General features: G+C 45.9%; 1 protein-coding gene across 1 annotated transcript in view; it reads right to left on the bottom strand.

The window, feature by feature from the left end:
- LOC147663375 (cocaine esterase-like) overlaps positions 1-16,496 on the bottom strand; it is a 513,967-nt gene that overhangs the window by 417,438 nt on the left and 80,033 nt on the right. Inside the window, exon 3 of the mRNA XM_086950486.1 lies at positions 5,198-5,405. Within this exon, the coding sequence (XP_086806612.1) occupies positions 5,198-5,405 (208 nt within the window). The remainder of the gene's footprint in view (positions 1-5,197; positions 5,406-16,496) is intronic.

Genomic DNA, 16,496 nt, shown 5'->3' with positions numbered 1-16,496 from the left:
CTAAACTAAGGGACAGTATCATTTATTTTTCCAACACCTTCCCTACTGTTGCGCAGGCTGGAGTTGGAGTAGTAAATTATACTATTTCTAAGTCCAGCGGGCCCCCTACAGCAAGTCGTAGAAACAACTTGCGATGAAATGGTATGCGTTGTAACAACGCGGTTGTTATAATGACCACGTTGTAATCACATACGTTGTACCACATGCGATGTAACATCGTATATTGTTTGGAAATACCCCAGAAAGACAGATTGATCCTACACCTAATGAACTTGATGACTGGATCAAAGAAATAGCTCCTTCCTTATTCGGTAGGAGTACAGGGGCAGAAGGAACCACCACAACTGTGGCTAGTAATGAACAAAATCTTAGATATAGCAAAGCTCAAAGTAGAACTAGAAGAGATATTAATGAGAATCATAAGCCCTGCTAGGATAGCTACCTATCAGAATGATGAAATATTGTTCCTGCGCAAAGACATTACCAGACGTGCTCGAAACACACATGAGGAATTGATAAAATAGGTGCAAAAATATAACGTCGAAATACACAAATCAAAAATACTGCAGAAACAATATAGGTTAGGCATCATAGACATTGAGAACATGAGACCTCCTGAAATGAGACTGCAAATTAAAGAGTAACTGACAACCCTTCAGAAATGGCAGAGAATTGGAAAAATGGGAAGGCAGGTGGGCTAAGAAGAAGGAGGCAAAGAAAATTCAAATACCAAGATTCTCAGCCTTTGATGATGATGGAGATGAGGGAGTTAAAAAGCTTCCTATGAGGGAGGTTCCTTGGGGAGGGTATGTACATGTTCTATGGACAAGATCAGATATACTGTCTTTTACAAATGACTTTCCGAGATTAAGAAAAATCCAGTTGAACAGAACAAGAAAGTTGAGAGGTTTGTGAAGGTTCCGAAGGTTTTGTTGAAGGATTTGGATACTCTTTTTGATATTGTTGTTCCAAGTGATTTGTGTTTGGAATATAAAATTGCTGTACATTGGCCTGAAAGTGAACTAGCTAGATATCTGAATACTGGTGCACCATCGCCAAAGGTAATGTAAAAATACAATCAAGCCATTACCTATTTAAAGGGAAAGATCTCCCCTCAAGAGATTGATTGGGTGAAGTTTGTCAGGACAACACAGGAATTGAAAGAAACAGTGCATGCCTATTATGAGAGGTTATTGCAAGCATTTAAACAATACAGAGGGATGGAAAATGTTTCAGAGAAGGATATGGAACATTTTGTCTACTGGTTTGTGTATGGATTAGGAACTGAAATAAGCAACATGATACAGCAGCATTCAATTGGCTGGCAAAGCAAGCTTATAGATGACATTCGTCAATATGCCAAATATTGTGGAGATTAACTTGAATCTAAGCATAAAAAATTGAAGGAGAAGCTGGTGATAGGTCAAATGAAAGCTGCTGAGAAAGGTTACAGTGATGATTTTACAAATATGTTACAGAAAAATTGTCTGTTGAATTTTGGAATGCGAGGAGTAAGCAAGGTAAAGAACCACAAGGTAGAGGTGGTTCTGTTGAAATTATGAAAAAGACTAATCTTTGTCACATTTGCAGAAAATGTGGGCATTGGAAGCCTGGGTGTCAATTTAATCCACTTAATCAGATGAATGGACATGTTAAACAGGTTGGAAATGCACAGTCACAAGGAGGAGCTATGGTACAGAGTCAGCAAACCCATAGGCAGAGAAATCAGAATCCTAACATGCAACAAACCCCGATGTCTCAAATGAATGGCCAGCTTCAAAAATATAATGCAAACAAAGGTTACACTGAGATATTCAGGGTGATTAAAATCAGAATGTGACTCAGCAATATTTGATTTAGATGGATGATACAGACTCAGATATTGCACAATGACAGTGCCTGAGAGGGGAGGAGGGATGCACACTTGCATCCTTGCAGGTAGAACAGAGTGGTCGCTATGTGGATGGAAAGGTAAATGGGTCTTCAATCTCATTCCTTGTTGACACTAGTGCTACCCATTCCCCTGTGAGAGTAGCGGAAGTTCCCAACCTACCCCTCTCTGGAGAAAGAATCCAAGTTGTGGGAGTCTCAAATTGATTAATGTCTAACCTGGGAACTAAACCTATACCAGTTCAAATTGTATCCTTTGAGGACTTGCATACATTTGTGGTGTGTAACTCAAGCCCCATTAATTTGTTGGGACGAGACTTGCTCTGCACGCTCAACTGTTCAATCTCCTGTACAACGAAAGGAAGAAAATGTCATACTAATGATGAGGACATTGTTTTTAAATTGGCAAAACAGCAATCTAAAGTTGAAGGATTATTTCTTATGCTAACCAATGATGACTTACCTATCGATTGAGAGATAATGTTTCTCCAGAAGTGTGGGATTTCACAGGAAAAGAAATAGATTCAATCAAGGGAGTAGCTCCAGTTCGCATTACTGTGAAGCCAAATGCTGAATTTCTTCAAACACCCCAGTACAATCTGAGCCTAGAAACTGTCTCAGGAATTACTCCATTAACTGAGTCATTGATCGAGCAGGGAATCCTAAAGGAAATCATGGGCAGCCAGTTTAATACTCCTATTATGGGTATACAAAAACCCAATGGGAAGTATCAGATAGTTCAGGACCTGTGCCCAGTTATAATCAGATTGCAATATCATGTGCCCAATTGTGCCAAGTCCAGCTGTGATTCTCTTCCATATTCCATGTGAAGCTGAATGGTTTTCTGTCATTGATTTGTGTCAAGCCTTCTTTTCTATCCCATTGCATGAGGATAGTCACTTTTTATTTGCTGGTTCAGCAGTCATGTCTTGGCATGGTGCTGAGTCCCTCAAGGGTATATGGAAAGCCCCTCATATTTTAATTGGATCTTGACAAAGAATTTGAGGTCATTGCTAATGCCAAATCCCTCTGTCCTTGTTCAGTACATTGATGACCTGTTGGTAGCATCAAGTATACAGGATGCTTGCATATACAACACCATCACATTATTGAATCATTTGGCAGAAAAAGGGCATAAAGTGTCACCATCAAAATTAAAGTTCTGCAAAAGGGATGTTCAATATTTGGGATATGATATTGAGAAAGTAGACCAGGAGGTATCACAAGACAGGATCACTGCGATTTTGCAGATGAATCCTCCCAGAACACAGAAGGAAGTCTGCATGCTTTAGGAATAGTTGGCTACTGTTGACAATAGAAACAAAGCTCTGAGCACACAGAATCACAACTCCGCAAAAATCATCCAGTAGTCCTTATGTTCTTCAAGTCTTTGCTTTAATCGTATATTAGTTCTTCACCTAGCCAACACGTGTTTTCGTCTGTGGGTAAGTCACCCTATGACTTCCTCAGGGCTGGGAGATTAAATTAAAATAAAATATGTCTTACAAAGTCATCCGGTATTGCCATATAATATCCTGTGTCTTTGTGAATAACAGACTAAAGTACTCTCTCTAAATGTGATACACTGGAGAAAAAACATGCTTTACTCTACGCACGTGCACCCCTGTTATCCTCAACTTGAGGAACGTCATTTCTTTAAACGTACAATATTATATATTATATATTATTTCATATTGTCCATTGTTTCCATTTATCATATGGCGGGGTAATGTAATCTACGAATGATGTCAGGCCAACTTCCATTTCAAGGTTACTCTCAGTACCACACATTATTAGTCCATATTAGCATGTCTTTTGGCATAACATATGTACCACACTATTGTCGTGTTCCATGGTTTTAGTTGCCACTACCACCACAAAATCATATTTATATAATGAAGGTTATTTGAACTGTGTCAATTGGAATGTGCAAGCAAGTCATGTGCATAGTATCATGCTTCTGTGTGTACTCCGTTACTGCAAGCATGTGTTATATTGTGACAAACATGTATGTATGTGTTCAGTGGGCAACTGGCATGAGTGCCCACTTTTTGCACCCTCAGAGCACTTTGTTATTACAGAAAGGGGTATAAATGCTTACGCATCACATTATGTAATATTGATGCACCAGGTATTGTTTGATCCCAAGGGTTCTTTTCTTCCTTGGCATGGTGAGTGGACCCATGCAAATTAGGAATCCTTTGCTGTTGTGCTTGAGTCATATTACAGATGTGAGTGCAGAGGCAAAGTAGCTGTTAGGAGGCTCATTGATGGAGTGCCACATAGAAGTGGTGCACAGTCAATGCATCCCAGAAGGTGCCACATCTTAGATCTGAGAGTCCCAGGCAGTCTTCAGGCATTCCTCTGAAAGCTGGTGTGTTGACTCACTGCACCTGCTTATAGGAGGATCCCTTTCCCTCTTTAAACATGAGGCCTGGTCTTCTGCCTTGATGTGAAGCAGACTTGTGGCTTGAAACAGACAGTCTGACTTTCACTTATGCACTCGTCCCAGTGTAAGCAAAGGTCTGCGTTTGCACACAGAACAATGCACTCACTATATAGGGGCACGCTGTTCTGGACTTCCACCTGCAGAAGTTTGCATGCACAGCATCTGGGCAGTGCATTCTGGAACATCAGGAACCTTTGGTATGGTAGATGGACAGCAGGCAGAGGTTCGTCCGGGCTGAAGGACCAAAAATAATATACAACTCTCAGCAAGCCCTCCAGGCTGCTATCTATGGCCCGACCTATCAAGCTGTTCTATGGCAAGCTTGAGAAGTTCACCCCATCCTAGATTTTACTTTGCAATCTGGCATTCGTATTTCTGCCTTCAATAATAAAAATCCAACTGCAATCACCAGAATGCAAAGTGAAAACCAGGAAATGATGAGCTGTTCACACCTGACATTGGGCAAAGTGAGTGCTCTGCTGGTGCCTAGCTGGTGCTGCCTGGGATGGTGTTATGAGTCCTGTATGTGAGGAGAATTCTATACAGTGCAGAATTTGGTTGAGCTGCCAATATTTGGGCCCTACTCAGTCTATCATCCCTTGGCTACACTCATTCAGAAAGAGCCTCTGATGGTGCCTGGCAGTGTTAAAATGTGTTACTTGATCCACAAATCACAGAAGATGCAAAGGGGCAGACACCACTGTGACCCCCTGTGCAGTTAGCCTCAATTGGTAACCTTAAAAAATGTTATAATCTTGTCACTAAACATAAAGATTAAGCTGCCTTCTACCTCTCGCTGGTTCTGTGGAGGGAGATGAAGTAAAAGAAAATAAAGGTAAGAATTATATTATAGCTTACACTGGAGGGTAGGCAGTTGCATCCTTGACACCTTTCCATGGCTCAGCTGGCTTTGGTGGAGAAAATCTCAGTGGCCCAGTTGGTGGTTTGGCAAAGGGAATTCCGAAATATCCATCCACGACTTGATCAGTTCCCTTCACACGTAGATGTTTTCCTTTGAGCTTCCCGTATTTGGTAGTCACAATAGGTGATGGAGAGTTTCCATGTCCTACTCAAAAACAAAATGAAGCATTAGGGCTACATTTTCAGCATACAGAAAATGAAATATATCATTGTGCGTTTTCTCTCAAGATGTTTATTGACACAGTTTGATATGGGTGACACCCCGGCAGTGATTAATTTGTAAATCAATAAGTGCCATAGCCCTCGTCAGGAGGCCACAGCGGCTTGCACCATCCATTTCCTCTACCAGCACTGGCAATGACAGTATCTAAACTACTAGTAACCATTATGCGTGTAAGTAAAAAAATCTTATTTCAGGTTTACCCCAACTTTTTGCCCCTATTTGGACTAGCAGATGGTTTGAGAGTGCTCTGATGCCTGCTGTCCAGACCTCTGTGCCAATGTTCTGACCCATTAAAAAAGCTATGTTGAATTAGATGTCCCCAATTGGCTAGTCCTGACTTACTTATAAGTCCCTAGTATATGTTACCTGGGTACCAAGGGCATGTAAGACTCTGTTTGTACCACCCTTTGTTTGATAAAGTACAAAGTGGCTCCTAGCCTGCCACTGCAGGCTGGAAAGGCAGTGTTTGTAAGTCGTCTCTAAGGAGGTCTATAAAGCCCTATGGCAGGGAGCTGTATATTGTTAAGATAGACATAGGTTTCTATATTTCCTAGCAGCAAAACCCCTAAAGTTGTTGTTTTGCTGAGGAAAGTTCTTAGTCCCATTGAATAACACAGGATTATCAGCTGGCATCCTAGCCTGGCTAACTTCTGAATGGGACTACCTAACTGGGTACCGTAAGGTATCAAATTAATCGTGGAATTAAATCCGACTTGATGTCCAAGTCGAAATTTATGTCACTTTTAAAGTTAAGCAACTTTTAGAAAGTTGCCACCTTGTGCCCCAGCTAGTTCAGTGGCCTCACAAAGGCTCTGAGACACACACACACACACACACACAGCTTTCTGTGCACCTGGGCAGACATGTGAATGACTCCCAGGGTCAGGAACAAAGGCAGTAGCCACAGCAAAAGTGTGACATCTTCTCTCAAGAAGGCTGCAAGGGGTGTTAGCCCAAAAGGCGAGCTTCGAAGGGAAAGCGGTGTTTGAAGAGCCACCTGGGACAACACACCCTAGCAGAATGCCTTTTGTTTCTGTAGGCAAGTTGGAGCCAGGGCCAGAGAGGGAAAACTCATCCGCAAACTGGCTGTCCCGAAATCGTGTATCCCTAAGGTAATCACACTTCTGGGATGGGCTACCAAGCTCCTCACCGTCGCGGTAAGGTTCAGACGTCTTGAGGGTGGCAAGAATATTGCACTCTGGGATCGCCAAACTCCACACATTACCTGAGCTTTATCACCAAAGAGGAGGGACCCACTAGCCCATTGGATAGAGACTGTATTGTCCCCTCGGGGAGCTATTCTAGAATGTAAAGGACACCCCTTGCACCCTGAACTTCAGTATACCATGGAGTTGGAGAGAGGACCAAGAGAGGAGTGTCCTGCTGCCTTTGAAACTGCATGAATAGAGGCTGCACTGTCGGAAGGACTGCACCTGCTCATTTAGGTTAGTGAGGTTTGACTGTGCCTGCAGCTCCTGGCTCAGGGAAAAGTTGATTCAAGGCCCCAGATCAAAGCAGTGACTCCAAGGGTTAGTCAGCTACCCCCCTAGAACAGCACCAGGGACATTAAAGCTGAGGAATCCTAAACCGGCAAAGCAGTACCCAATCCTGAGGAATTGCCAAATTCAAAATAGCAAAAAGTTGCACTCTTGTCTGCTGGACCCAGGAGTGCTATAATTGAGTGCATTTGTCACCCAAGAGGGCACTAGCCCCCACCAAGGATATTCATTGTGACCGCTGTGTCACGGGATTGGAAGCACCGCAGCAGCTGGTCTTCTATTGTTGCAAAGACGACGCTGTGAGACCCAAAGTGCCGTGGTCAAACTCGGCTCAATCCATCCTTGGACTGGGGGAATCTACCACACTTCACCCCCGTTGACCGCACAGCTGCGGGAGCATCTTTTGTGCCTGCATTCCAAGCATCAGCACCACTCCATTGTTGTCTATGGAGGTCATTTCCTAAAAATTGGAACGGGACTGGGAAAGACTCTGGCGGCCAGGTAAATGTCCAAAGTAATTTTCTTAACTCCTAAACCTCTACCTGTCATATTTAGTCGCACAACCCGGGTCAGAGTCGCTGAATTAAATGTTTCAAACTATTAAAAAATGTGCAGAGTTTTTCTTGAATAATGTGTGTTTGCAGTTGAATTTAAAATGGCGGAACTCTCAGGTGGATTTTCATGATGAATAAATATTCGTAAAATTATGGTCTTTGTTGTTGTGCTGACCTCAAAATAAGATAAACAGTCCCACATGTGGCAAACTGTCATCAGAGCCGGTGTTGCTAAAGAAGTGCCCGTGGTGAGCACCGGAAACTATCAGCTCAAAATATGGTCTATTTAGATACATGTTTGTAGTGTCAGTTTCTTTGTGTGTGACTTTCTTATTTAGTTGTTTATTGCTGTTAATGCTTTACGCTAAGTTCCTTTGTAAAGCCTTGCTGCCCGAAGCCAGCTTAATGGTTACAAACAAGTTTGACTGGATTCAAGACAGTTTTTGTGATCGTATCACAAGATAAGGCCCCAGAGCCATATCATATAATACACCCTAATTTTCACAACACTTCTCCAAATGTGATATTATAGACTGTTCCTGATCCCATAGCTATAGGAATTGGGTGATGTGTGTTAGCCATTTTAATGTACATTAAATTAACAAACAACTGTTGTTGTGCTGACCTCTAAATAAGATAAACAGTCCCACATGTGGCAAACTGTCATCAGAGCCGGTGTTGCTAAAGAAGTGCCCGTGGTGAGCACCGGAAACTATCAGCTCAAATGGAGCACTGCGCCCAGGGTTGGATAGGCAAGGCAGTAGCAGACTATTGGCTGAAAGGCCTGCAGACAAGGTGAGCAGGTGGTCTTCTATTCAGGAGGAATAAAGGGTTTAATGTGCCTGGACCTTCTATATTATAGGTGCAGAACCTGGAAGGCTACTGAAGCGTGCTTTACCTGCACATTATTGTGGCAATGTACACAGAGTCTGGCCAGCTAATTGGCACAGGCACAATGACTGTGGGCAGTTCCAGCTGTCACAGCATGAGATGAACCAGCCCCTGACTCCCTCCTGGTGTTTACATGGGATTCTGGGCCCTGCTGATTTGAAACCACTAGCACCTGCCTTGTGAAGTAGGGGAGGAGAGGTGGGAATGGGATGAGGAAGGACTTAAATGTCTGGGTGGTTATTCGTGAGAGTTGGACGGAGATGGTGATGGAGTTCTTCTGTGTCTTTCTGTCCATTCCCCACAGCCATGGAACAGTGCAGCCTCTATTCATGCAGCTTCAAAGGCAGCGGGACACTCCTCTCTTGGTCCTCTCTCCAACTCCATGGAACACAACGCTGTTATTTTAATGCAGCATCACTGGTCAAGTAGTATTCATATCCAGGTTGGGGAGGAGGTTGGTTGACAAAGATATTCAGGAGGGAAAGGGACTGCGGTGGGAGCAAGAGAGAGGAGATGTTTAACTACCCTCAAGCTCAGCCTGGTTGCAAAGATCCATTATCTATTCACAGCCCTAGGTGCTCGGAATAACCGCTCTAAAAATATTCCTTTTGGCATAGATGCTTACGGTGGTCAGCAAGGCCTGTTTTTCTCAGAGATCCTTACTTCATTGATGCCACTCAAGAAAGGCGTGCCATTCACGGCCGAGATATTGGTCGCAGATAAATCAGTCCCTGCGGATCTACTTTGCCTCGCTTTGGTTGCCAATATGAATTATTGCAGCAAACACAAGCTTGGGTGGGTAGGTGAGGAAGTGACACCATTTTACTTTTTACATTGACAAATTAGAATTATTCCCTTTGGTTGAACTTAGAAGTAATGCTCACAGTAAGCAAACAAAAGCACCCTTACCCAGATTCTCTGAAACTGTGAACATCTTTCAAGTCCAGCGTGAGTTTACAAGGTATACTAGTGCCCTCTTTAAGTGTGGCCTCTTAATTCGCGAAGGACAGTAACGACAATTACCATTTTCACCATAGTTATGAGATCTGTGGGAATAGCATAGATCTTTTTACTTTCACCTGGAGGTTTCAGCCGCTGAAACCTTTACTACTGATTCCCCATTTAATTCCTCATTTCTTAGATGACTCTCAGTGTCCATCTTGTAATATGCTGGATATCCCTCATGCCCAGACATACCAGTAGCTCTGGAAATCAGGAGATGAAGACAATCTGTCCCATTCCACGGGCCTCTCATATTGAGGCCTAACCGTGCTCCTCCCACTCCCAGAGATAACATAAAAAGTCTGGGAGTGTGGTTGGACAAATCGTTGACTTTTAATACCCAGGCAACCAAGGTATCTGCGGTCTGCTTTGGCCTCCTTAGGACGATCAAAAAAATCCTTCCTCTTCTCCCCTTAGAGGCCAAGCAGATAGTGATTCAAGGCCTAATCCAATCTCGCCTTGACTTCAGCAACTCCCTGTACCTCGGGGCTCCGGAGTAACGCTTGCAAAAACTACAGCGGACACAAAATTGCGCAGCCCGCACTTTGCTGGGACTCCCACGCAGAACCTCGATAAGGCATGGCCTAAGGACTCTTCACTGGCTTCCCGTCAGGGACAGAATAAAGTTTAAGACACTCTGTATTGCCCACCAAGCCTTTTGGAAGACTGGCCCAGAAATTAATCACGCCCTGATTCTTCCCTATCAGCCTAATAAATCACTCCGCTCATCAAATGCCTTTTTGGCAAAAGTCCCTAGGATCCACAGAGCGAGATCAGGAGGCCGCTCTTTTGCCTACAACGCCTCCAGGCTGTGGAACACTCTTCCATGTCATCTGAGAAGCAACTCCAATTTGGCGAGTTTTCGCAAACAGCTCAAGACCTTCCTGTTTAACTAATTCGGACCTTTCCTGGATCGCCTCTCTGGAAGACACTGTTCTAGTTTTAGCGCCTGGACGCCTCAGGGCAACTGTTGCGCTCTATAAAATTGCCTTTCATTTCATTTCATTTCACCGTGAGCACTGTCCTGTTTTACAGCTAACATTAATGTGAAACAAACTTATGCAGAAAAAAGCAGCATTTAAAAGTGAGTTTGTGGTAATGGAGGTTTTAGTTTTATGCATAAAATAGTTCCGGGGCCCAATGGCTATGCAACAGAGGGAAGTGAACCTTGCAATAACATGTTGTTTAAAGAACCGTTACGAAGGCGCTGGTCTTTAAATGTTATGCTAAAAACAAATTATGAATTGAATACTAGTACACACAGAAAAAGTATTGTTCTTGTGGAGGAAGGTATACTTTCCCGCAGTGAAACAATCTAGCCCGTAGTGCAAGCTACCTTGCACTACTGCGCAAGTGTGCCTGCATTGCCTCTAGACAGCCTTGAGTGCACCAGGACTGGGGGAGAGCTGAGGAGTGCCATATCTTAATAGTTTCAGTAATGTTCAGGTCTCTCCAATTCATGCAGCTTAGCACAACAAGTTTCATTGCTGCCCTGCTTAGCATGAACGTTTTTAATAAATATGGCCCAGTGTGCAGGGGCGGCTGGTGACATTTGAAAGTGGTGGGGGGGCGTAAAAGTTGAGGAAGAGCGGCATGTAGCGAGCGAGCGGAGCATACCTTCTAATTACACTTCCACCACACACAACATAAGGATGCTTTATTCCTTCTTCCGTGACACAACCCCAGCTGTGGATCCAGCGCTTCACTGGTTCTACACCAGGCACACACACATACACACACACAGTCACACCCCAGGTCAGCTGTCATTCAAGCAGCCTGCTGTACACGAGACGCCCACTCAGTTCAGCTGTGCACCACCAGAGTGCCAGGCTGTTTTAGGGCAGAGGCCCACCCATCCCAGCTGTGCACCAGTGTGTCAGGCAGCCTGCTGTACACCAGATGCCCATGTGCAGCAGGTGTCCCCTAGCCCCCCTGGTCAGCTTTAACGCGGGCACCCACCCAGCCCGACTGTGCACAAAGTGTCTCAGACACGCACCCCAGCTTTAAGCCGACACTGTCACAGCAGTAAGCGTCACAGGTTGGGATCCCAATACATCCAACTCCTGCATCAATGACATCCATCCATCCTGAATCCATGACATCCATACATCCTGCATCAATGACATTCATCCATCCATCCTGCATCCATGACATTCATCCATCCATCCTGCATCTATTTCATTCATTTATCCATCCTGAATCCATGACATCATCCATCCTGCATCAATGACATTCATCCATCCATGATTCATCCATCCATCCTGCATCTATGACATTCATCCATCCATCCTGCATCTATGACATTCATCCATCCATCCTGAATCCATGACATTCATACATCCATCCTGCATCTATGACATTCATCCATCCATCCTGAATCCATGACATTCATCCATCCATCCGGCATCTATGACATTCATCCATCCATCCTGAATCCATGACATCCATCCATCCTGCATCCATGACATTCATCCATCTATCCAGCATCCATGACATTCATCCATCCATCCTGCATCCATGAAATTCATCCATCCATCCTGCATCAATGACATTCATCCATCCTGCATCCATGATTCATCCATCAATACTGCATCTATGATATTCATCCTTCCATCCTGAATCCATGACATTCATCCATCCATCCGGAAGTCATGACATTCATCCATCCATTCTGAATCCATGACATTCATCCATCCACCCTGGATGTCCCAACCTAAAGCCACGACATTCTTCCACCCATCCTGAATCAATGACATTCATCCATCCATCCTGCATCCATAACATTCACCCATCCACCTGCAGCCATGAATTCAAACTCTCCTACATGACATTCATCCATCTACCCTTCATCAATAGAATTCAATTCATCCATTCTCGCAGCATCCAGGACCACCCACCCCTCTCCTTCCCCCCATCCACCAGTATCCCCGGCAGGTTTCTGTGCCTGATATCCACCAGCGGGTGCCGCAGTAACAATTGAGGCAGATTCAACATGCCCTTGCGTCACGGCCTGCAACGCTTTGCATTATGGACTTTGTAGGCCCCATCAGATCCAGCGGCGTCCTCGCTTTTCACTCAGCTCCTTTGTGTGGCTTTATTTGACACCTCTGGTGGAGTCCATTGCATGCATTGCAAAGACCGGCCGTGTGCCATAAAAAGGGGGGCCGCTGGCGGTGCGGGACCGAGGGATTAGAAAGAGCGCCAACCAAACTCTGCTCCGCACTGAATGTTTCCCAAAATACCAACACATGGAGATTGGCAAAAGCAAAAAAAAAAAAAGAAATGATAAAAATCAAGACAGCATTCTAACTTCAAAGCGCGGACGGTGCAGCTCGCAGGATGTCGGGGGCTCGCACAAAGCCGGCTTAACACTTCCCTGCAGTAAATCAAAGTGACATGCCCTGGGGGCACAGGGGCAAGCAGAAAACAAAGTCAAGAGAACATAACAAATGTAATGATATGAGTGATCACAGTATGGTGTTAAGGATAAGATCGCACATGAGTGATCTTTCTATCTTGTTTTAATGGATATGTGGATGGTCCTCCTACCAAAGGAGACCCACAGAGCAAGAAACCAGCCGACACGTGTTTCGTCAGAATGGGTGTTAACCCGTGACTCTTCAGGGCTGAATACGTGTGGAAAAATGTGGTATCGGGGGACCGGTGATATTTCCAACCCGGTCCTAGTCGGGTGTTTACACCAAGTATAAGCACAAAGGTGCGTTAAGTGGCGAAGGCTGTAGGGTAAACAGCACATGTTGAATAGAGGCGGGTAATGCCTTCTATTGAAGCAAAAGCGGCTGAATGCCGATGAGTAGCGATTGAGGTTCGCCGCATCGGGCGAACCGTCAATAGAAGGTGCCGAGGGAGGGAGGGGGCTGCGGGCGGAGGGGCTATGCCCCCACACCCCAATGGACGCACCGCGCCTGTCAGTGTGAGGGGTAGGCCAGGTCAGTGCAGGTCCACAGGATGGAGCAGAGGTACCCGGTACGGGACATGTGCATAGCCATGAACAGCCTAACAGCAACCATATGGATCATCAGCAGCAGATGGCATTGGTCAAGCTGAGATAGTATTTCGTGCCCCCACTGTACTTGTTATTGATTGTGCCTGCTTGGTATTTCCTTTGTTTTTTCGTGCCCCCACTGCACTTGTTATTCATTGTGCCAGCTTGGTATTTCCTTGTTTTTTTATGCCCCCACTGTACTTGTTATTGTATTGTGTCCGCTTGGTGTTTCCTTTGTATCCCCACTTTAATTGACATTTTTCTCTGCCTCTTCCCACTTCCGGCCGCTACTGCTCATGTGGCCACTCCCCCTGCCATGCCCATTCCCGCCTCCCAGCTGATCGTCCCTTCCCCCTCCCCTACTTAATGACGACTGCTGCGCGATCGCGCTGGTGGCATGCCGAAGGCGCACCTAAGGCATTCTCGTCTGCGCCCGTCCGTGACTCGACTGCAACCAGCGCCAGAGACCCAGCGTCTTGCTCCAACCTCTGCTACAAAACTGCCGCCCTCCATGCACTCAACCACAGAAGACCAAGCGACTGCTAACAGGTCACGCCAAACGCGACCCACGGACCATTCTCCTGCCTCTGCTGCCGCCAGTCATTCACCACCACCCCGGCCGCCAACACCACAGAAGCTAAAACCAGCAACAGCCTACGATGCATCCTCCTCAACGTCCACTCCGTACACAAACACACCGTAGAGATCTGGAATCTGCTTGACTCCCTCTTGCCCGACATTGCCTTCCTAACGGAGACCTGGACCAACACCTCTTCCGCCCGACAACCCCGATACAACACTATCATATGCACTCATACACCTATACAGACACTCACACACCACCACTCATCCATGGAGTTACTCACACACCTAATCAGTCATGCAAAGAATCAATCACACTCCCATTTACTCACCTATACAATTATACACACACCACCTCACTTATTCATGCAGATACTAACGCATACTTCCTCTCTTATATAATCACTGATACAGTACACATTCATCCATACAGACACTCTCACAAACCCTGACTCTCACGTCACCCCGGCACCATAGTAGTGTCACCTTCCTGAGCGGCCTCGAATGGCAGCGGGCCGCTCCCACGTTCCCAGAGCCCAGATGAATCCAAAGAGGCCCGCATTCCTAATTAGGAGCAGAGAGGCTCCAGGGCCCCATTTGTTCTTCAAGCCGCATCTCCATTGCTCTTGAGCCCTGAGAGGCTCTTACGTTGGCCCCATCATCTACAGCTGCCCAGCACTTCGTGGGCAGCTGCCACGTTTAGGTCTTGGTGCAGTGGCGCAACCTGGACCCTGGACTTTGATGTAAATCATGTGCTATTATGATTCCTGCGCTAACTGTGGTTTAGATGCTGTTATGATCTATGTCCTATTGCTTTTGGGTGTTAGGAAATGTACTGCATGTTGTATGTTTTGCGCACCCTGTGTCCTGCACCTCTGAATGTGTTGTTGATGCATCATGTGCCTTGTTCCTTACACCGCTAAATGTATTGTGATACTTAGGTGGTTGTTCTCTTGCTAGTACAGGTGTTGCTAGCGAAGCCCAGGTTCCCTGTGTAATATTCTCCTAAATGGTTAGGGTTGCATAGGTGGTGCTTACCTGGTACCAGTAGTTACTGGTTGTGTGTTACATGATTAGTTGGTGTTTAACTATCTCCAAGGGCTTGATACTAAGCTCGCCCCCTGACCAGAGTCCCTGGACCAGTGGACTCTATTTGTGCCTTCTCTGATAAATTACTGGGACTTGTCTGATCACCCTTGGGCTCCTGGAGCCTCGCTGAAGTGTGCCTCGCTCACTCCTCTCGGCAGCTCGTGCACGGCAGCCCGTCCAAGCCTCGAGCTGCGCCACTCTCCCTTGAGCCGCCAGGGCCGGACTGGGAACCAGAACCGGCCCTGGCAAAGTGCTCGGCCGGCCCCCCTCCCCCCCTCCGGGAGGAGAGGGGAGGGGGGGAGAGGTGCGACCGCGCTCTATGCCAGGGCCGGTTTTCGGCCGTTTTTGTTACAGGGCCGTTTTTGCAGCATAACGGCCCTGTAACAAAAACGGCCCCAGGGGCTCAAAACCGGCCCCCAACCATGCGGCCCACCGGGGAATTGCCCGGTGCCCTCAACGGCCAGTCCGGGCCTGTGAGCCGCGCCGCTTCACTGGGTCGCCCGCATCCTGCCTCCCCCTCCTCTTCTGAGCCGCACACATTGGTCGCCCCAGAGAAACGCTTGTAGCTAGCCGGCCGCCCGCTCAAGTTTACTTAGGAGGTGACTCGCATTATCTCGCGCAACCAGGACGGGAGGTACTGTCCGATAGGCTCTATGTTCTAAGTTCTAGGCCTACAAGTATTGTATTCTAAGTTCTAAAAGTGCTGATTCCTGACATATCCCTTGTAAATTCTGCCCGTGCCTGTTGGCACATTGTAAAGTATGTGTTTTATGTAATGTGTTTTGGTATAATACAAAAGGCTATTTTTATCTATAACCTTGTGTGGAGTTTCCTTTGTGGTGGGCCTTGGGTGTTGTTGCTGGGGTGCATGCGCAAATACTTAACTCACATCGCCTCCAAGTTTAGCCTTGCTGCTCGCGCCACCTTACCTAGAGGGTGAGCAGGGGTTATCTTGGTGTGTAACTCCCTTGCCCTGACTTAGGAGTGGTGGTCTCTGACTGACTTTGGCGCAAGCCAGGGATCCCATTTCTAACAATGTCTTACATAGATCTCCAAACATCTCATTAATGAAGCTGACTAGAGTAGTTCAATAGAAACCTCAGTGTTCAAGCTATCCAATCAGTTACAATATCAGCTATTTAATGAGGTATGCCACTTCACGAAAGACACTCTTCATAAGGTGGCATGCTTCATTAAGAGGTATCTCAGGGATGAAGTCAAGTAGACCACTGTTTCAATTAAGTTTCTGCCGGACCAGTCACTGTCTGAACTTCCATATTGTCTTCTGGAGTGAATGTCTTTACGTCGCAGAGCAGGGACAGCTGATCACAAGTGACTTTGGTCTTTTGGGTATTACCTAGCACTGTAAAGGAGCTGTAATGTGTAGAGC

The sequence above is a fragment of the Lissotriton vulgaris genome, unplaced genomic scaffold, assembly GCF_964263255.1.
Source record: "Lissotriton vulgaris unplaced genomic scaffold, aLisVul1.2 SCAFFOLD_1049, whole genome shotgun sequence".
NCBI lineage: Eukaryota > Metazoa > Chordata > Amphibia > Caudata > Salamandridae > Lissotriton > Lissotriton vulgaris.
The sequence above is the reverse complement of the archived record's forward strand: the minus strand, read 5'-3'. Positions and strand labels throughout refer to the sequence as shown.